The following is a 23305-nucleotide window of genomic DNA, read 5'->3' on the forward strand; positions in this document are numbered from 1 at the left end:
TTAGAGTGGAATCATGCTTTTTTGCCGACTTCATTTGTCAAATGGATAATTATGTCGAAAGTGAAGATGGATATTGAAAAAGGAAAGAAATGTTCAGACATTCTTGATAGACATCAACAGAACACCGGCAGTTGCCACTGACCAACTGTTTCCATGATATCAGTGTGTGTATTTATGTGTGTACGTGTGTGTAAATGATCGTACGTATGAGTGAATGTTCCGCACTTAGCCTCCTAGTCGTTCCACATCAATCTCATTCTAATGAAAGGCGCCTTGCTCTTGTCAAACCATGGCTCCGACCGTTTTTTCTTTTAATTTGATTTGGGGATGGTTAGAATTTTTCTTGGCCCCTGGGCTGCGTTGATAAAAAATTCCACCTCAGCATAATTCAGCCCTATTGACGTGATTCATAGATAAAATAACAGAGGCCAGTGTGTAGTTCAAAACGTATGGGAGAGAAGTGGGAGGGGTGCTGGTAGCAAAGGTGAGACCACCCTGCTATCAGAGCTGATCAGCGAGGGCGTCACTGAAGCATACCAACTGCTGATTATCCTATGTATCACCATGTGCTATTGCCTCACAACAATAAACAAAAAGACAGAATAAAAGACCTAGACGGCAAAGACAGCATCATATTTCGGGATGCTATCTCAGTTAGTGATAGGACACCATAGTGGCAGCATGGATGGTTGATAGGAGTCGATGATGAAAGAAGAAGGTGAGGATAAACAGGTCTTATCAAGTAGAGGGCGGTGTGTGTGTGTGTGTGTGTGTGTGTGTGTGTGGGTGTGGGTGTGTTTTTAAGTACATACGCATGTATGACCTTTTGTCACCCCAGTCCATCAATAGAAATGTTATCCCTCCTTCTGTTCAGAGGTCCAGCCTCAGGGTCAACCACTTAACCTGGCGTTAACCTCTAAAATTACTGGAGTAAAATATAGACATGTGGAAAACAGTGTGAGAGGGTGTGTGTGGGTACGTGTTTGTGGGAGAGAAGGAGACAAGCAGACAAAAACCAGTGTTGGCAACGCTAAAAGGAAAAGTTTTAATTGACCCAGATAGTCCCAGCTGTGTGGTGCACCTGGAGTATCAAGACAGCCAATACTGTAAACCCTTAACCCTCACCTGCATTACACTCCTGGCCTATCAGCAGACAATCTTATCACCAAGAAGAGGACAAGTAGGGCAGCGCTTGGCCTCCACTCGCCACTTCTCTCCTACTGCATCTTGGTTTCATTTTTGTGATAGTGGCAGAGCACCTGAGAGCACTCTCACAGGGCTGGGTGGATATTCCAGAGTCTCAGTCTTGAGCCGATCACAGGAGTTAGCACCATATTCCACGCACTTTCACTTAAAGGGACAGTCCACTCAAAATTAATAATAGATATTTTTCCTCTTTCTTGTAATTCTGTTTATCAATATACATTGTTTTGGTGTGAGTTTCCAAGGGTAGGAGATATCGGTGGTAGAGATGTCTACCTCTCTTGAATATAATGGAACTAAATGGCACTCGGCTTGTGGTGCTCAAAGTGCCCCAAAAAAGAAAATCCTGACCTGAATCCTGACCCTGTTACTCAAGATAATCCACAGACCTTGTTGTGAGCCATTTCATATAGGAACTATTTTCTTTCTAACAAACTACATCCGCAAACTATATCATAGCATTCATCATGGACAAGAGGTTTGTGACAGTGTGAGATATAAACATTTGTGGTGTCCTTCTTGGCTGAGCTGTAGCATTAGCTAGCTATGTGGTGCTAGGTCAGCTGGCAGTAGATGCAGGCTTCCTTATGCATGGTGATATGGTTGGTAGGTACAGTCTGGTAGAAAGAAAATGGTTCCTACATGAAACTGCTCACAAAAAGATTTGTGGATTATCTTGAGTTACTGGGTCATGATTTTGAGAAAGAAAGATTGGAAAGATTTGTTCTTTTTTTTTTTTTTTTTTTTTTTTTTGGTGCTTTTAGCGCCACAATCTTAGTGCTGTCTAGTTCCATTATATTGGAGAAATCCCTGGGGCTGATATTTCCAACTCTGGGCACCTCACACCAAAACTGTCTAGATTCGATAAGTAACACTACAGGTTAGAGGACCAGTATGTATTTCTGATTTTGGGGTGAGCTGTCTATTTAAGCTGGTAATATGAGACTGTCCTTGCCCAAAAAAGTGACACCACAGGTTGTTTGTACAAGCAGCTTATTACGACCCATATCTCTGTTTGGTGTAGGCAGCGACCTCTAGTGGCTGTAGTAATTATGACGGGAGCAAAGGAGAAAGTCAGGTGATGTAGGTTAGGCTGACCAAACGTCCTCTTTTGCCCGGACATGTCCACTTTTCATGTCCCGTCCGGGTTTTTTTTTTTATAAACTGATGATAATGTCCAGTTTTCCGTGTGTTTGTGTGTGTGTGTGTTAGAGTGCGGCACTGGCCGCATATTTCTGTCCGAACCCGAACCGAGCCCAACATTATTTAATGACCAAAGCACTGAGTTTGTGTCACACAGTTGTTACGGTTACAGGCTATTTAACAGGCCGGGCGTGCGCCGTGGGTGCTCAGCAAAGAGGGAGACCTCCGTGTTTGAGACGGGAGCGGAAGGCGGGAGGTCCGACGCTTCCAGCGAGAGGAGAGGGAGAAATAAAACAAAATAAGATAAAATAGGAAAAGCTGTCTCCCTCTTTTATTTTATTTTCAGCGTTTAATCAAGGCGGAGGCGGGCGGCTGGAGGTCCGAGACTTCCAGCGAGGAGAGAGGTAGAAACAAACAGCCAATGTGTGTCTGTGTGTGTTATGTTCAGGTGTTGTCACGTAAAGCAAGCAATAAACAGGACAGACAATAGGATTTTATTTATTTTTACATTACATTTTCACTGAAAGCTGACTGAATCCGACCCGAGCCCAATACAAATTATAGCTACATTTTTGACCAAACCCGCCCGACCCGTCGGGTACCGTCGGGCTCGGATCGCCACACTCTAGTGTGTGTATGTGTCCCCTATTGGGGCCTATCTGAATTTCTGTCTTTGAGAGATATTATTTTGCAATATAACTGAATTTTCTGTCCATACATATAAATTTTAAATATATTAAAATTATAAGGCATCTTTGAGTAAACTGCAAGTATCATTTAAATAGGCTATGTCATGGCCAGCCGAGTGTCCTCTTTTTTGGAAATCAAAATATGGTCACCCTATGTATGTGACAACCAAAAGTCAACACTGAGTTATTTTAAGTTATGCAATATCATTATGTTATGTTAAGTACGTAACATTATGTAAAGTGCATAATGTAACAATCCCCACCCATGATTTTTTGCTAAAACTAAACTAGCTGAAAGGGGCACTAATGTGGCAAACACTCCTGTGGGTCATGTTAGAGGGTAGGAACAAATGAGCACGTGGTCGTATGGGTTGGAGGACTTGTTTGGTAATAGTGTGGGTCAAAAGAGGCAAAGGGAAGAGTAATAGAGGGTTTTAAAAAATCCAGTGAGATTGTTTTTCCTGTCAGGCCACTTTGAGTGGGCTGATTTCACCTCTGCATTGAGTGATGGCTACAGATAATGATAAGATGAGCACGAGAGACTCGACCCAAACGGCTGATTATGACGGAAGTCAAAAGAAAAAGGCAGAGTGAAACTGGATCTCCGGAGGTACGAACCGCACGGACTTTGATACTGATGATAGGTGGAGAGCTCGGTCGCCTTCGAAAGTGGTTTTCAGGAAGGGCTTTTCGGGTGACAGTTCCCACAAAACCAACCTCTGCTAGTTCGAAGTTGTAATTAGATCAGAAGTAGATAGTATATCTTTGATATTAAAGCGGAACATTTGGAGAGAGGGGATGTCTTTGATATGTCAGGTAGATGAGTAACCAGTCTCGCAGTCTGCGGGCATTGCTGCCCTCTCATTAATCCATAGACATGCAGTCTGCCTCTCAGTCGCCTCTCTTCATGCTCCGTCTGACTGACAGTTGCGTGCAGGTTTGCGAGTTTGAATTAAGAACAGATTCACTGATCAAAGCGCTAAATGAAGGTTTAATGAGAGGGATCTGAGATCAATAGAACAGGTTTTAGAAATAAGGAGTTACAGGTAGAGAAACGGCTGGAGGGAGGGGTGATTACTCTTATTATCAATATCAATACCGCAATGAATCAAAGGCAGGTTTGCTACCTGCTCGTGAATTAATTTAATCACCTCATTTGAGGTTCAAAGGGATTAGCTGTACGCACTTTGATACTATAGAGGTGAGAGCTGAGCGAGGAGATAAGAGGCAGCATGATACAGTTTATGAGCGGTGCTTCAGAAGGACAGTCTGTTTGTGGCTCATAAGATTTTATTCCCTCTCCTCCCCATAGTGTAAAACAGGATGAAAGCTGGACTCGTTGCCATAAGCTGATTTGTTTTGGTTTGTAAGAACGTGGAGAGGGCCAAAAAGGGAAAAAGTAGAAAAACTATCAAAGGCAGTGACTACAGCTTGCAATAGCCTGCAGTAAAATGGAGATTGGGGGCTGTAGAAATGAATCTGAGAGGAGGGAGATAGAGTGAGTGAGGGCAGACAGGGAGGTTGAGCCCAACATCAAACAATTTATCACTCTACCAGTCACAACATGCCTGGCCCTTGCCTCTCCCTGTGCTACCAACAAGTGCTATGGACCCACATCAAACGCTCTCGCTCTCAAACCGACCGTGTTTGTGTTTAGAGCCACGGTTTGTTTTTCCAAGCGCCATAACTTGTCGTAATTATAATGTGTTTACCATAACCTGCTATGCTTCATCTCGCTAAACCTCCTCGACGGGAGTGTATGTCAGGAAAGTGCTTCTCCCTGCCTTGGAACATCATCGTCGTCTCAGCATGTTTCCAGAAATGGTCAGCAGGGCTATAAAAATTGGCTTTAGGGCAGGAACATCCTCCTTGGAAGAGTTACAAAGCAACAGAACGTCTCCATAAAGTGTCAGAACATGAGAGCGATACAGAGGAAGCAAGATCAACGGGGCTGTAAAACACTGGGAGGATTGTCTCTGGACAAACACTGCAGATGGAGCCGCATCCAAGACCCCCACCCCCTTTTTCCCCAACGCAGGCAAATGTCAGCATCAATGTTCGGCATCACTCTGCGCTGTGTGGTTCTGATTATTACGCCATCAGCAATATCTGACCTTTACCGTTTTTATAACAGCAAAAAGTTCAGATCAGCCATTCGATACAGGACAATAAATCAAAGCCTTGAATTTAATTCTCCGGCTTCAAGGTGTCACAAAACTTCATTGCTTGGCCTCGTTTCTGCTCTTCAGATTCACTTTGACTGTAGCTCAAAGTCAACTGAATGGTCATCCAGCTAACCTTTTATTTTCAACATCATTAGCCTATGCTTCACAGGCTGCAGCTGCAAGAATTAGCAAAGAAAACAGCGGACTGTTCAAACACCCCATGCGCGCGCGCACACACACACACACACACACTGCAGGCTCCAGAAGTAAAAGAATCAGGTGAAGGCTGACATACACACACACATTCACACCCTTAGGGCATATCTGTGTGCAGCTTTTGTAAAACCGAGACTTAGCCGAGTTCTGCTGAGTGGTCAAATCAGATATCGGCCAGGTCGACTGAAAAAAAATGTTGAAGAAGTTTTGCTACGGCGTGTGTGCTTTCATCAGCCCTATGAGAGTGAAACCAATACCTTCTACTTTGTGAATTACTGACCAAATTGTGGCTGTAGCACAGAGTTTAAATGCTGAGGAATGTGGCACGGAGGCTGAGTGAAATTCTTAGCCTTGTTTTTTATTTTTATTTTAACATATTGTTTAATCTGTCACCAGCCAAGAAAAGTATAAAGAATCTTTTTCAGCATTTAACTTATTTAGTGTACTATATCGAAGCGTTGCTAATGATACCCAACTGTACCTATAGTTAATGTCATAAATCTTAGCTTGTTTCATTTTCCCTAAACCTGTCCTGACGTTCTCCTATAATGTGTTGTTTGTCTTGGCACAGGCTTGTGTCTACGTGTGTACTGCTCCTACTGAGCTATCCAGCTGAAACAAAGTCAAGGGGGGGGCAAGAAAGCAAGCGGCTTGGATGCTCAGCACAGAACCTGCTCTCCAAACACTTTAAGGACCATATATTCACTCTCTGAGTGGATATCGGGTTCCCTTTGCCTTCCTCTTTTGTGCCGCCATCTCGGGATCTACTCGTGTATCGCTGCAGGCAGTTTCTTGGTAGGAGAGATCAGAGGCAGGCCAGAGTCATCAATCCCCATCACTGAGGTCTGTGCATCTCAGCGGCTCAGGGAATGACTGCTTCTTGTGCGAGCCGTAATGATGATGGAGTTTTCTTAATTGAATGTGAGTTGAATGATTTTGTACTCACAGTTCTGATAACAGGTGCAGTCGGTGGAAGGCTCTGGGCTGGATCTCACTGATGTTGTTCATGCTCAGATCCCTAGAGAGAGAAAAAGGGGGAGCATCAGGATCAAAGTATCAATCAATGTATACCTTATCAATGTTCTGTCAAAGGTTCTCTGGACATGTACACGGTTTTCACATGACGATCAGTCATTGGGAGTGGGGAGTAGTGCGCAGAGAGAGGTTAGAGGGTTAGGTAGAGAGGTTGGAGGACAAGAGGGAGGAGAGGGAGATGTAGAAGAGAAATTTTCCCCAATGAATCATTGTTGGGCAGCTGTAATTTCCTCCTCGTCCCAGTGACTCTTTCTCTTTTCCAGATGTCTCACTCTACCTTCTCTCAGATCTGACCCCTCAGTCTCCCTCCGTATCTATCTCTCTCTCTCTCCTCTTCTTCTTCTTTTTTCCTCCTCAGGTTTCTCAGGAGACCACCTCCTTCCCTCTTTGTTCATGGCTGTAACATAGACACACTCCATTTCTCTGCCTCTCTGACACACAGTCTGACGTGAGAGGGTGTGCTGGAGGGTGAGTGTTGACGCAGCTGCGTTGCGGTCAAAGAGGGAGAGGCGCAGGATGCTCAAATACATGCATGCTCACACACACACACGTAACCTACTTTTTTAACACTTGGGATGGTATGAGGACAACTTTTGTGTCAGCCTCTGGTAGAAAACATACATAACCCTGTGGCCCCAGTCATGTAAGGTCATCACTTTGATAAACACAATGAAAGCAAGAAGGTGCTACGTCACCCCTTCTTTGCTTTCACAGCCCTTGGGGTCTCGCATGAGTCTTCAAGAGCAAGGCTTGCATGTGCGTGTGTGTCTATGTGTGTGTATGACACTAACCATTGCTCATAAAGCCAGACCACCGGGCTAGCAAGTGTAAACTGTGCTCTCAGAAGCCCTTTGCAGTTGGGAGTTTTGACACACTGGCTGTTTGTTTGTCAAGTCAGCCAAGCTGACGGGGGGCTGGATGGATCTATCCGCAGGCGTGATCTATATTCAGCTTCGGGGGCGATGTGGAAAAAACACTGCATGGCAATATTCTGGTTCAACAGTGTGGGGATTTGAACAGCCTGTCATATTTTAGCAGTTGTGACAAGACAATTCAGTACACCAGCAGTCTGGTATCCTGTCAAGGATAACATTTCACATCAGGCGGCGGTCAGGATGTGGAGTCCCACTGTCACTTTGGGTGAGGAGGTGTGTTCTCACCATGTGATGAGCTTGCAGCTTTAACTGTGTTCTTTTGCTTTGAGGTTTTGCAGATCAGATCATTAGGATATGAAGCCTTTTCACAGCCTCTGCTGACACTGAATATTTTCCTTATGAAAGCATAATATTGGCATGTTAGTATCCCATCATGGGAATTTCCTGTTACACATGCCCCCTCCCGGGAGGTCTGACTGCAGAGAGAGGGGTTCAAGGTGTTACTCGGGGACACGTAGGCAGGGTGGATGCTTTCGTTCGGTGTTGAGGGGAAAAATGGTTGATTCTCTACTTGCTTTAGTCTGTCACAGAACAACGTAGGGTGTAATCACAAGTTTCATTACGATATTATACCCATATTTTGGACAACAATACGATATATGCTGATGTTACAAAGTCTGCCGTGATATGATTTCGATTTGATTCACTTCAGGGGCCTGCGAACATACAAGATGATATCACAAAAAAACCCTCACTGTCTTTTCCTTGTCTGCTTTCCGCTGTCTGCCTGACGCTAAGCTGCTAACACTGTTCGAATAGGGCGTATCTTAAAAATGACAGCATGTGTATGTTTTCATTTTACATCAATGATGTTGAATTGTTGATAATTGAATTGATATAATCCAGATCGATTTATCACGACACCCCTATTACTGATATTAAAGTCTTTGAATGTTTTGACGAGCCTCTCCCTGTATCATCTGCAGCTTGTGTTCTGCTAGGCCACCACAAACACAGGGGTGATATTAGACTCATTTATGCTGCTGAGAGTGGTTATGCGTGCTGGCAGCTGGATGTGGTAATGCACCATAAAAGGTAGCAATGGGCCAATAAAAGAGGAGAAGAAGAAGGCCGCGAGCCAGAGTAAATGATGCAGGTGTCCAAACATTCAGAGAAGGCTTTGCAAATATTTTAGGAGGTACAGGGCTTTAAAACAATCCCTCATCCTACCGACTGAGTTACACGGAGACTCCAGAGGTACACTTTTTGTCTTATTTCACAGGTGCTTTATTCTGTCATTCCAATTCTTCATGAGGTTGTCATATTTCAATTATTTCATGTCATTGCTTTCTGTTTCTGTTTTAATTAGTGCTTTTCAAAAGTACCAATGCATTGGAGCCCTGAGGGGGACCAGGTCAAAAACACCTAATTCTGCCAACGCAGTTTTAAGAGATGGAACTATTTATTGAGTTCATGTTTTCCATAGGTCCTAATTTAAAGTACCGTGCACATTTGTGGGGAGTAGGGCACTCTGTCAGTCATTTTAAAGGAGAAAGACACTGACGACTGTCAATACTGCTCTTCCTTAAATAAGATGATGTTCAACTGTAACAACCCTTAATATTGATTATCAGGGTTTTTTTCAGATAACATTAATTACACAATTAATAATGTTTGGAGAAGAATAAGTCAACATTTTGCTATGGTGGTTGTTTATTCATGGGGACTTCAGTTTGTCGTCCTTGTATTATAAATATATTGGTAAGATAAGAGTTGGTGATACGCACAGTGCAGTTTGGTGTGAAACACTGTATGTAGCCATATTTGCTTAAAATAAAAATTAAACTAGACATCTTTAAATATTATAGCATCATTATTTTGCCATAGAAGCGTTTCATCTTTTAACAGTTTATATTGAAAATCACAGTTACAAATTAATGACACATTTAAAATGTTTTAAGTTCACATCAGCTCCTTGAAATGTAATACAGCGCAAGTAATTACTTTTCTTAATAAGCACCGAGTAGAACAATTCAGTAAATGTAAGCAAGCGAACAAATAATGAGTAATTTATTACTTATTCCCCAGCGCTGTTGCTGGCCTACCAACTAAAGTACTTTGGTGATGTCATGTGAATTATAAACTTCTTGTTTGTCCCATTTTTGGCACAATCTGCTCAGGCTCCAGGCGGTAATTTGGGGAATGAATGCAACAAGTGTAATGCACTACTGCTTGATTAAAGTCAGAGGTAAATATAAGTGATAACAAAGTTGCCATGGAGATGACACAGCCAGCAGTAACGGCAAACCAATTGACATAATCAAGACTGGGTGACATCACGTATAAGCACACGATCACCTCACGGGGCCTCGTGAACAATACACATACACACCTTAATCCTATTCATTGTCTGTGTACTAATATTCTTCTGAGAAAAATATTTATTGGAACATTCTGAGGGGATCATTAAAGCATAGCAACACACACACACACACACACACACACACAGGCACACACATAAACACACACACATCACCCAGCTTCTGGGGATGCGCCCACGAATGGAGACAACTCTCCATTATCTGGTCCTGATTAAAGAAGCCATAAACAAACGTTGTGTGAAGTCCATAACAGCGGCCTCACTCAGACAGAATAAACATGCAGCAATGGAGAGAGAAAATGTTTAAAAATAAAGACACACAGTGGTGAGTCATGGGGAAAGGTTGAATGCAGCTCAGCTCCACTGTGCTCTCCAACAAGCTCATTGGGAAGCCGGAGAGAGAGAGAGACATTTCTGCTGTGCAGGCCAAGGCCTCCGCTGACAACTTGACGTATCGTTGGAAGGCGCTGCGCTATGGCTTGTTTTTAAAATCAAATAACAGCTGTGGCTTTTTTAAACCATGATAATTATGATTGATGACTACCACATGTGCATTGTGTCGGCTGGCGCTGTGACGTGCAGATATTTTCAGCGCAAATAAACGGCCGCAAAAGAAATGAGAAAGAGAGCGCTTAAAGATTTCGCAGGCTCCGCAGCGTATGGGAGTTTTACAATTAGAATTGGGGTTTCTGTGTCCCCGTTTTATGGGCACCTCTAATGTGTGTGTGTGTGAGAGAGAGAGAGAGAGGGAGACTGAGTGCAAGTGTGTGTGTCAGTATCTGTGTCTGTGTGTGCACTACAATATTTTTTCCATTTATAGGTGACTGCGGTGTGTGTGGTAAGATGTCTGTCGCTCATTTTCACACCCCTATTGTTTTCCAGGGAGCCTGCAGATGTGGTGGGTACAGTCCCTGGTCGCGCTTTTACCACATCATACATGAACGCTGCCGGGGCATGGAAACAGATTGCCGTTTGGGTCTGTTTGTGTGTGTGTGTGAGGGACAGACTGGAAGTTCATGTGGTTTCTTTTCTTTATTTTTCATGCGAGTATTCAGCAGGGAACCGTCCTGCCCTATCTTGGCCATCGCGGCGTCAAGAAGTCAGCCTGATATTACTCGCAGGACAACATATCTCTCAACCGCCAGAGGCACACAGGCCATCTCATCCCCTCAGATCTCCGTCTGCCGCTGAATGACGAACTAAAGACTCCTCGGCAGTATTAGGAGCAGAGGATGCAGACATGGAGACCCATGCTCATCCCTCAACAAACACACTCCCAAATGTGCCTCTTAACTGTTCTTTTTATCCCCCCTCTGCTCTGAACCTGCAGAATGACTGACAAAGCCCCCAGTGATCTCCTTCTGCTTCCCTGGGGAGGAATTACATTTTCATGTGTGTGCATGTAATTTTGTGTGTTTAAGCACAGTAGCGTCTGCGAAAATTGCGGCCTGTTTTGCAGCAATTGGAGGAGTTAGAAGATATGGACATTTTTCCATTCCTATTCCCTCCATCGTTCCGTGATTTGCCGATACACAATGTGCTCTGATAGATCGTTTATTCTTTCCCCTCCAAAGTGTGTGTACGCTTGTGTGCATGTGAATGTAAGAGAGGAAGGTTTGGCATGGGAAGAAAGGTAAAGCACTGGATATTTGACTGCTTTATGCTGTGATTGATAGAGTAACCAAGGCAGGGAGCTTGTCTTAAGGGGGGAACGGAAGCATGAAGAAACAGAGGTACATTTCCATTCATCAGCCTTGGCCCTCTCTCTCTTATGCCACTCTATCGCTCACACTCACTCTTTCTCTCCCCATCTCTGCTTCAAATTTCAACTGGAGCATGGGGTTACACAGTCCGGTAGTTACAATAATGCGATTCATCATATTTCCTCTCCGCCGTCAACAGAACTACTGAAGTATGTTATCGGCTGTGTGATCAAAGGCAGCGTGTGCGTGTGGGTGTGAATGTGCCCCTAGCTCTGTTGTAGCCAATTGCAAACTGGAAGCGTTTCTGACAAGAGTTGGTTGATTTAGCTCAAAACAACTGGCCACATCATATGAAAAAAACACCGCTGTTTGTGTTCAGAGACGTACACACACACACCCACGCTAAATACACAGGCACTTGTACACACTCCAGGCTCCGGGTGGCTTTTGTGGGGTGGATGCCGGACCACCCTGGTGAGTGAATATACCCACAGAGTGGGGCAGATGTGATCAGCAGTCAGGTGTCTGTTTTTATCATCAATGGTGAAATGTGTCAGTCAGACAAAGCAGTGCGGGAGCAGGCTGAGGAGAGATGACTCGATACATTTCACTTTGGAGAATTCCATTGTCTCAAAGTTTAAAAAAAAACTTCTGTGGAAAAAGTTTCTGGCATGTCGCTCAAGCATAAAATTGCATGCAGGTACGGCACATAACAATGCAGCACAAGCATGTAAACAACCAGGCTTACATTGTTGCCCTTGAGAGGGATGTTTTTTCATGACTCTCTCTCTCTCTCTCTTACACACACAAAATCACTTCACAACAGCCGTACCCTGAGGTCTTCCCTCTCACTTCCTCCTCAGCTCTCTTTCTTCTTGCCTCCCTGCCAATCCCTTTCTCACTCACTCAGGTGGAGACTCTTACCAAACAAACAGCCAATAATGGCGGTAAGCCCTGCACCTTTGAAGGCGGCTTATCTGTGAGGAACATTAGAGTAATAGATCTTTAGTAAAAATCAACAACCGGAGCTGTGCCCAGAGGGCAGGAGTTCTGCATTAGCTGTGCTTGAGCCACACCTTGGCTGTCTTTTACAGTAACTATGACAGTAATGTCTTCAGTCGGATTCAGCCAGTCTGATCCTCTCCGCTTAGTGCTTTGAAACAGTTAAGGCCACGATGAAAGAGGATCTTTTATTCCACACAATGCAACTGGTAGTCAATGCTCGGGCGCCGCCTTAAAGAGGGCCTAAATGGTTGTGTGCATTAGTGTGTATGTGTGTGTGTATCTGTGAGGGAGAGGAGAATGTGTGTGCGTACTGTGTGTGAGGGTGAGGTTTAAGTGTGTTAGCTTTTTTCTGTCTGAATAGACTGACTGCTTTGGCATTCAGTTTCTTCTCGTGGTCACACATGAGCTTGCACACACACATGCGCACACACACACACACACACACAAAGAGTCAGGAAGGAGGGTACAATGCTGTCCTCCCCTCCTCCTTCCTCTAAAGATGTGCTTTTTTTTTCTCCCTCTCTCCCAGACTTCCTGGGAGGGGTACACTGCCCTTTGTGTCCGAAGGCACTCTCTCTTTATCTTTCCCTCTCTTATTCTCTCTTTCCCTCATTCACGGGGCACAAAGAGCGAGGGAGAGGGCGAGGGGAAGTCTTTCACCTGGACAAGGAGGGCCACGGGGAGGACTCGGCTACAAAAGAGCAGAGAAACGGGGAGGGAGGGCGGAGGAGAAAAGAGGAGATAACGAGACAGAAAAGGGAGATGCTCGTCTGTGTTTTTGTGTTCCCATGTTTTGTGCTCTTTTCCGCTCGCTGCGGTTTAGGGGAGAATGACAGGCGGATGTCTGGGTGGAGAGAGCGGCTGTTTAGTCTGAGGCCATGTCATGGGAAACATATTCATGCCCTCTGGGACTTATTCATACCCTGGTATACCGCACACACACATATACACGTGCACGTACACACTTTATGTCCGCTCCTTGTCCTCCCACACACACCCTGTCATGAGACGGAGAAGGGGGGGAGGTGAAAGGTCAAGCACTTCAGTAATGGAACAGGAAGTGTTGGAACAGTCGGCACTACACAACATACAACTGCCTCCAACATGTGGACAGGACTGACAGGCAGCTGTTGTGGGTAGGACATAGCTTTGGAAGGCAGAAAGGCATTCATAGTCCTGCCCTAGTCCACAAATCTGTTGTTTTGGCATGTATATTTTGTCTGGCTTTCATATATGTTTGTTACATGACATGTGCCACACAGCCTATTTGGTTTCCTCCTCAATCGAAGCGAACAGTTAATGCCACATGGGGGAAATGTTTCATGAGCACAGGACAACCCTTTGCCACTGAAATCTGTTGAAGTAATGGCAAAGATGTGTGGAAAGGGGTTACAAATTTCACCACTTTTCCACACATCCTGAAAAGGTATCTCTTACAGAGGTGTCCTTTCCTGCACGCTGATTCAAGGCAGATTCTCAGCAGTGGCTACAACAGTAAATGAAACCCGATGAGTATTAGTGTCAGGCTCTATTATGACTTCATTTGGTTGAATGGCAGAAACAGGAGGACACTGGATCTAGTTAGAAGACTGCTCAAATCCACTCCTGGCTCACCCCTCTTTTTACTGCTACGCTCACAGATCTATGATCAGCTCATCTGCTCCATATATTTAACAGTACCCACGGATAGCATCAAGACCTGAACTTAGATCAGCACTTGATGAAATCTTACCCCATACCAATGAGGACATGTGGCTGCTGTTGGTTTAAAGAGATTTAGTTTGGCCTCTTGCCATGCATGTAAAAAGTCCAGATTTCCTCTTTTGCTCCTTCTCAGACATGTAATAGAGACGTGAGTGAGTCTGGCTGCAGTTGCAGAGGCTCTGCAGTGGCAGAATTCCCTCCAGCCTCCCTCTACGGCAGATGGAAAATACACCTGTGAAGTCCAGTCTTAGCAAGAATTATACTATTGCATTATACCATCACAGTGACCCGACCTCTGTTTCTGCACTCAGATCAGTCTACCTAACTAAATTAAGAGTCCTGAGGAGTCATCTTTCCTTACTTCATTCATCTCTCCACCTTCTGTTTTCTACATCCCCTCTTCCACTTTGCTGGACATTCCTGTGCAGAACCCCCATTTGGCTACGCTCTATGTATGTGTGTGTGTGCCCTGAGGTGTGTGCACATGTGTGCGACATTTAAGTGTGTCTGTGATTGCTTCTTTGTTCCCTTTAGCTAACTCCCATCCCAGTGGTCCATTCTCCCGACCTAATCCCTGCTAGCATCGCTGTATCAGCACTGCTCTGTAGGATGCTTTGATGCTGCGCAGGGGGATTGGATGGGGCATTAACCATCATTAAGTCAGTATGTGAATGTGAGCGTGTGTGCATACATCCATGCTTGTGCAACGTCTTTGGTTGTGTGTAATGTGAACACGGGGGTACGTGCATGTGTGTGTACGAGTGTGTACATTGTTGGAAAGGGCATTAAGTATCATTAGCTCTTACTAGTCATCACCTGCACACTGCCAGCCCCACATGAGCCACTTTAGTCAGCAGGCCTGGCCAGCGATCACACAGATAGGCAGACAGAGACAGACAGACCCATGTTGAGGTACGGGGGAACTTGGAGAGCTACATCCTACACACTCGTGTAAACATTCTCCTTTTTGGCTAGAGCTCACGATTTTTGTCATTTGCTCTCCACTGTCTATGACCGCGAAAGTTTTGGTGCGGTGGTCTGTGCCATTGATGACATGTGGACAGAGAACTCTTTTCACTATGTTACCGATTCCTTCTGTTCCATCATTACTTAAATTTCTTCGTTATTTGTTGCAGTCGTATCTTGCTTGAATTATGCTACACTGCCCCCACGATCTCGGGTGGAACTGCTTAGTTTCGTCGGTATCCGAAAGCTTTCAGAAAACATGCTCAAGTACGAACAAAATGAACACAGAGTACGAACAGAGGCATCCGTCTGCCTCCATATACCTATTTAGTGTGGAGCATATATGTAGTTACTAATCAAAAGTTATCTTAAAGGAATACCTCACACCCCAAATGAACCCTTTACTTGCCTGATATCAGACAGAATTTTTAACTCCTTACACTCTGTTTCCATCTTCAGTCTGACATTGCCTCCACTCTAACCGCTGTCTGTGGAGGAGGGGGATAGGATTTTCCCTAATCAAACATTAGAGACCAACGTATTAACCTGAATCCAATCACATTAGCCCCGTTTCCACCAAACACTTTTGGTATGGTACCTTTGGAACCAAAAGTAATACAGACATGGTACCTAGACCCTAGCGTTTCCACTGCAAACAGTTCAACTCAGCCCTGAGCAGAGTGACCGTCCGCTATTGATCAATCAACGGACTGCAGTGTTCTTAGCTCCACCTTTCAGCATCAGATCTGTGTGCTAGGTACCCCAACCGAAGGGGTGACCAAAAATGGGGACGGTACGAAACAGTTTCATCGGTACCATCCACAACTTTTTACAGTGGAAACGGAGAAAAGCGTACTGAACTGTACCGTACTGCTTGGTGGAAACGAGGCTATTGTAAGTCCATGCCATGGCAACATACCTGTTTTGCTGGGGTTTTTAGAGTGGAGCAGAGCGAAGTTAAACAAACTACAATGTCAGGCAATTTTGAGAAGACGTCAATTTAGAATTGCATCAGTCGCAGCATCTGTCTTGTTGTTATTACTCCTCATTGGTTCTGGCGCAACGCTTGTCAGCAGCTTAAAAATGGCATCCCAACCCTTGCGCTGATTAGCTTATCGAGTCCCCTGCTGCACTCATTGGTCAACTAAGAAATCATTGTTTCATGTCACAATGCCAGACCCTGGACCCAGGCAATCCCTTTACTTCAGTTCATCAATAATTTTCTCCATTTTTGGATTATTTGTTCACCTTTTCTTGCAAGAAAACCAAAGAAACATGGAGTGAGTAACTGATATACAAGTGGTCATTTTGGAGGTTAAGTATTCCTTTAGGGTAATATATAATTGATAACTTTAATAACTTTCACTGGTTTGGTTTCTCTTAGACTTTGCAGGAGCCTGATCTAAAATTTGCCAAGCAGCAATAGCAAAAGATCTGCAGCAAACTGCAAGCTGCGTCTTCTTGTAGCAGGAAACCAAAAACTTTCAAATGCCTTAGCACTCACACACACTGACACAAATGACAGCTCGCAAAGTCACAGGTCATAGATGCACATGTGTGTATGCATGTACACACACCAGAACAGTTAGGGACATTTGTCGTGGCCTGGCCTGGGATTAGACAATGCCGTCTCTGTAGTGGAAAAGAGAGGGCTGGTGCACTTGCACAGATTCATGCACGCTCGGACACTCACACACACACAAACATTCCCATGGATTCCCAGGGTTGGAAAGGGGCTGAATAGGAATCTGGGCCATGCAAGCATTCTGAATCCTCTCACTCAGAAGCAGCCCTTCACCCCTCGACCACACGTCACACGGAGCACATTCCTAGCCCCCGTGTCATACTTGCGTCACCCTGCTATCACACGAAACATACAGATTTACATATTCAGTCGGCTGGCACAGGTCTGACCCCGACAAATACCGACCACGGTTGTGTTCAGTCCATATGCAGGCTCTTGTGCATATACACTCCAAACTCATTCTCCACTTTACTTCCCCGATCTCCACCTCCTCCACCCTGGTTCCCTTTAAGATCTTGTGTCGTGATTGCTTTCTGCTTCTTTCTAAAGGACAGGATATGGAGCGGTGGAGCACACTATGGCCTCTGTGTCTTCTCCGCCTGCCGCTCCCGAGGGAATTGTCATTGTTTCCATTGTTGTCCTCTACCTGCCTACCTGCCGTATGTCCCTGAGCGACATTTAAAAGCCTCCCAGGTTGCTCTCAGGAAACCACAAACCACTGCACTATCCAGCGCTGACTGCCTATCCCTTCTCTCCAACACCCTTCTGGCATAAATATCACTTGTGTAGCAGGCCGCAGTGGCTTTTTCTGCTGGTGCTCAGCACCGGGCCTCCAGGGAATCTAGAGCGGAGGAATCAACACTTTAAGGCGAGCACTTTAAGTTTGCAGTTTTAAAGTTTTAAAGGGGCAGTTCACCCCAAAACCAAACATATTTATCTTCCTCTTACCTGTAGTGATATTGATCAGTCTAGATTGGTTTGGTGTGAGTTGCTGAGTGTCAAAGATATCCGTCGTAGAGATGTCTGCCTTCCCACGAAGTAGTTTGGTAGAAAGAAAATAGATCCGACATGAAACTGATCACAATAAGGTCTGTGGATTATCTTGAGTAACCTGGTCATGATTTCTGGAAGGAGACATTGCTGTTGGGTAATAAAAATGTCTTTTTTCAGCACTTTGAGCACCACAACTCGAGTGCTATTTAGTTCCACTATATTTGAGAGAAGGCAGACATCCCCACAGCCGATATCTCCAACATCCGGCAACTCACATTGCAACAATCTACACTGACAAAAAGAATTACAAGTAGAGAAAAAAAATATGTAATTTGGATTTTGGTGTAAACTGTCCCTTTCGAACACAACAGATCAACTATGTCACTGTTTTCTGTATAATGCCTGTAAGTCTCTTCCCCAGCTCTGATCACAGCTGCTAGTTAGTTGGCTTGTAGCCAAAGCACCTCCTCCCCCAGCCACACACACATACACACACACACCTTGAAAACATTTACCATTTGGCTTAGGTACACACCCTTCACTTCTCTCACTCTGCTGCCCTGAGCTATATGCGTTCATTTCGAATTTTTTGCACATCAGTGATCATAAATTCACACTTAGCCCTGCATGACCAGCTTCAACACCTGCTTTGAAGGCGCACACACTCAAGCACTTAATGTGCGGATTCTTGTTCTGTCTAAAGGAGGAGGCCAGGGGAAACAGGTGAGGAAAGGAGAATAGGTGGGGGGAGGAAAGATAGACAGAGAGGAGGAGGAGAAGGAGGGCAATGTAGTTGGGGCAGGGGGGCTACCATAGACGTCTGGAGCCAGGACACTGATGCTGGAGCTGATAGCTGCTGTATAGAGAACCCTCCACTGACAGCACACACACACACACACAAACACACACACGGTTCTTTTTTTCTGTAATTCTCCTATTTTTGTTCATTTTTCCTGTCAAATTCTCCGCCCCCTCCGTCCCTTACATTTCTCTCTTGCTCTCAGACATGATGTTTACAGAGTGACCCCCGGTCGCTCGTGATAGGAATCATTCCATCAACATAATGGCTAAATGACACGCACACGACTGTTACAGTCATGGCCACCGTACAGGGGCAGGATGTTGTCCCCTGTGTGTACAGTATGTGTGTGTCTGTGTGTGCGTAACCAACACTGGGTCTGCAAAATCTGCCAATACACGCTTCTCTGTCACCAATTTTCTAATCTTCACCTTCCTCCTCGTCAGTTTTCACCCCTTTTTCTTCATCTCCCCTCTCCCCATTTTTCCTTACACTCTTGCTTCACCTCCACTTGCTAGAAAAAAAAATTCCCTCAGCAGTCTGGGTGGTCTTCACAGACACACACACATGCACACACACACACACACGGGCATGCACTCACACACTCCTTGGTTTTCCTCTGTCTGGTAATGCACTAGCTGTGGTTTCCTGGCCTCGGCCAAAACACCGTTAGAAGTTCACCGCACTCACCGCTACCACAAAGCATCACCTAATCGCTGCTCAACTCCAGTCACAGAACAGCCTCAGACCCACACACTCTTTTCCTCTCTCACACACATGCACACACTGATGACCACTGAAGGAAGTGCGAGAGGTGTGAACATCAGCACCTGACAACCTTAGAAACCATGTATGTGCAGTATACCTCACCAGCCAGATCATGAACACATGAATTATTTTGATATCATAACTTAGTGTGAATATATAAACTCGCCTATCAGGGGTCAGCTGATTCATTTGCTCCCAGCTATTATTTGTGACAGACGAGCTACTTATCGTGTCACTGTGAAGCCATCCCTTATGACACATTACCTCGCTTGCAGCCACACATATAACATCACCGATCTTCAATGTACATACTGTACACAGTGTTCTCGAACGCAACACACATTAACACACATGCACACACACGCGCACAGACACACACCCTTGGGCACTGTCTTTCCTCTCTAATCTGATATCAAAGAGAAAGGTCTTTCAAAGCATCTCACATGACAGCTCATTTCATGTGTTGCCCAGGGAAACGATTATTGTCATAAATCTCTACCCACTCTGCTCTGCAGTTGCTCGCAGCACCTTTGACTCCGAATAGTTAAATTCCATTGCAGAGTCAACCTGTGTTCGCCTCAGTGCCGTAATACTATTGTTTTTGTTGATTAGCAGTCTGTTATGTATCTGCCTATGTGCAGCGGGGTCGTCCAAATGTGCAAATAAACTCTACGAAATGGAGTGAATCACGCATAGCCTGGATTGCCCTCTCGGCCACTATAGCATGAACAGTTGCGCTCACTTTGAAGAGGTCTCCAATGACACGGGTGAATGATGTCATATACTTTCACAGCGTTGTGTGGATGTGGTTTGTAATGTGGACTGTTCCCAAGCAAATCCCTGTGACCTCGGCAGCCTACAGTATGTGCTGGGAGGCTAATCCAGCCTCCTCAGCACAGCGGGGCGTGCTGGACAGTTCGACAGATCCTGGTGGGGATTGGACCGGCTCTCCGCTGTTGTAACCTTTTATACTCCAGGACGAAATGAGAAACTGTAGCCTGCTGTGCTGGCTTCTTCTGGGTAATGTGTGTGTGTGTGTGTGTGTGTGTGTGTGTGTGTGTGTGTGTGTGTGTGTGTGTGTGTGTGTGTGTGNGCGGCAAAAGAGAAATCTGTGATTCTCTTATCTTCTATCTTAATTTGTTGCGGCATCTCTCCTGCTGTCTCACATTCCCCCTTCCTCTCCCCTCTGCAGTAATGCGTATATGTGTGTGTGTCACTGTGTGTGTGGGCGTGTGCGGTTGGTCTCTGAGTTTATTTATCTTATTCTAAATCAGCCCTCAAACTCACTAATTGGTCCAGTTCCACTGTTAGGTAACGAGGGGAAATGAGCAATTACTCTTGTGTTTGTAGGGAATGAGTGTGTTGTGTGTGTGTGTATCTATGTTTGTAGGTGTGTGTGTGTGTGTGTGTGTGTGTGTGGCTGTAGAGAGAAGAAGTTAAGAGCAGCGTAGACTTTCACAAAGGGAGTCTCAGGTCATCACTGTTTTTATTTTAGAGGAAGACTGAGAGGTTCATCACTCTCCATCTCCGATTCATCTCTCCTTGTATGAGTATATGCAATGTGCTGGCTTAGTTGTCTGACATGCCTCAGTGTTGGGCCAACCGTCTGATGTTCTCATAGGTAGAGTGATTCCTGGATGGAGTTAGAGACCGTATTTCACCTTCATAAACTCTACATGTGTTTTAACTCTCAGACGAGCTCGGTGAAATCTGGCCGTCGCGAGCTCCCATGACAGCTGAGGAGTCGGGCATCACTCAAGTGGTCTTTTATGTGTCTCTTTTAGAGTCGTTTGCTACATAAGCTGTTGATCTTTCCTCCCTCCCTCTAAATTCTGTCCTTGCACTCATGTAATACTTGTAGAGCCCCTAGTGAGCAACTGCTCTATCACACCCTGTTTCCTGGATTTGACTTGTATCAGTTCAATATCAGTTATCACAAAGTGTCTTTAATCTGTCTCTAGAGGCTTGCGCAGTGAAGCAATCTGAAAAGATCTGGCTTTAAGCCACAGCAGGGTGGTGTAAGAGACTGCTCTGATCTACTGTCCTTACATAATATAAGTAAAATTTCTGGTGATGATGTGAGCTTGAATCATAGAAATAGAATAAGAGTAGAACGGACACTGAAGTGTTTGTTGTGGTTATTTGTAGGGCTTTATCTGACTCTGATTTACATTAGTCAAATCAGATTCAGCTGTTCAATTTGAATATTTGACAATTTGTTCCTTTTTTTTTCATAGTTTGAACGGGGTTCAGCAGGACGTTCAATGTGCAAGTGACATTTACATAATGTAGTAGCCAAGCTAACTATGCTAACAACGAAACAAAAATGTGCAACAACAGCTTTTGCAAACACCAGATATCAAACTGTATCATATTAGGTTGCTGTGAGCTGTAAATTCAACACCTCTACACAGAAGGCACAAGATAACGTTATCACGGAGCCTTACAAGGCAAAGCCTCTCTTCCCTCAGGCAGCTGCCTCCGTCTCACTCAGACTCACCCTGGGTCTGGGTCTGCAGCTGCCTGTATCACATAGCAGCATGAAAGTGAGGAGCGCTCTCTAAGCAGCTAAATCTTTGGACCAAGACATCCCCGGAAGTCAACTGCACACAGACTGACGAAACAAAACAAAATAAAACAAGCAAAAAATCCTGACTGTTCAACTTGAAGAAATCTCAGTTGACTGCAGGGTCTCTGACTGATGATTCAAACCTCCGATTTTCAGGGGGCAGCCATAGTTTTTTGACTAGTGCAAGAGAAAATGGCGACCTCTCTTAGTTGTACGACAACAGACATCATTGGGGGTGTAAAATGTGTCACACTCACTCATTTGAGAACTCCATTTTGACCTATTTTTACACCTATTTCCCTTATCAAACAGAAAAATACAACCATACACCAATCCATGTTTCACTCTTTCACCTAAGACTAATGTCAGCTTAATTGCCATGTTAACTAAAAAACACTGTTTTCAAACTCAACAAAAACAAGATAAAACTCATCAAAACCATCTCAGTTAGTCATCTAGTTAGTTAGTTAGTCCACTTTTCCAACGATCACCAACTCTGGTTTGGTCAAAATAAACCCTGCCTCTCAGCTGTCCGCTGAGCAGCAGCTCTCACTTGTTCTTCCGAGACACCTTAAGTTTCAGTTTACATGTTTCAACAAACATGCAATTAATGGCAACAGAAACATAACAGGGAAAAAACAGTTACAGTAATATTTTAAAAGTAATGGATCAGACTTGAAAACGTACTATTTCACTGCCCGTTTGGTTGTTACAGCACAACCTCACCTCAGTGAGAATATACGGAAGTTCATATGGAAGGCTGCTTCAAAGGTTGCAGTGGCAAAGGTACACATAAAAATGGCCGCCGCTCTGCCCTTCCTGATACACTGATTTGAATGTGAATGTCAGTTCTACTCTCATCCAGTTTCTATGGCTCAAATCCTGCAACTCATTGTGGTGAAAACTGCTGATGAGTAACGTTAATGATCTTGTTCCTAATTCTATTTACAGTACGTGCCACTTCTTGAGCCAACCTTTCAAACACAGGCTCACAAATCATATTTAAAATTCAGTGAAAGGACTGAGAGAATGTTCAGTCCTGCAAAGAGGCAATTTAGTCGAGTTATCAAGCAAAAGAAAATAGAGCAGTTTGCCACATGCCGACAGTTTCTATCTGTTTAAATGTCGGGTTTGGGTATCAAACAGTGAGATAGAGATTAGTGATATAAAACTGGTCATTAAACCTCACACACATTTAGACATTTGCATTCAAACACTTCCTCTTTCACACACAAACACATGCTTGTGTCATGTGCTCGCAGCTTGCACACACACAAATACACTTGTATACACAAAGGCATACACACACACACACACACACTTTCACGCTGGGTCTCCAGTTGGCGCTCAGAAACCTGATACTGAAAGAAGTGGTCCAGTAATTTTGCCATAGTGGTCAAAACACACACTCTCTCTAAGACACACACATGCTCCCTCTTGGCCCTGTCCGTTTTTATGTACACTGTGGGTTCTGCTGCTGTTTTCTGGTCACACATTCAAGCGACTGTTCTGCTCTATTTTTAAAAGAGGAATCCCAGCTTCACTAGCTTTGTTAGTTGTAAAGGAA

General features: G+C 44.6%; 1 protein-coding gene across 1 annotated transcript in view; it reads right to left on the bottom strand.

Moving 5' to 3' along the window:
- LOC126403413 (leucine-rich repeat-containing G-protein coupled receptor 6) overlaps positions 1 to 23305 on the bottom strand; it is a 45143-nt gene that overhangs the window by 20948 nt on the left and 890 nt on the right. The window contains exon 2 of the mRNA XM_050066063.1: positions 6363 to 6434. Coding sequence (XP_049922020.1) covers positions 6363 to 6434 — 72 coding nt within the window. The remainder of the gene's footprint in view (positions 1 to 6362; positions 6435 to 23305) is intronic.

This window comes from Epinephelus moara, chromosome 16 (genome assembly GCF_006386435.1).
Source record: "Epinephelus moara isolate mb chromosome 16, YSFRI_EMoa_1.0, whole genome shotgun sequence".
Lineage (NCBI taxonomy): Eukaryota > Metazoa > Chordata > Actinopteri > Perciformes > Serranidae > Epinephelus > Epinephelus moara.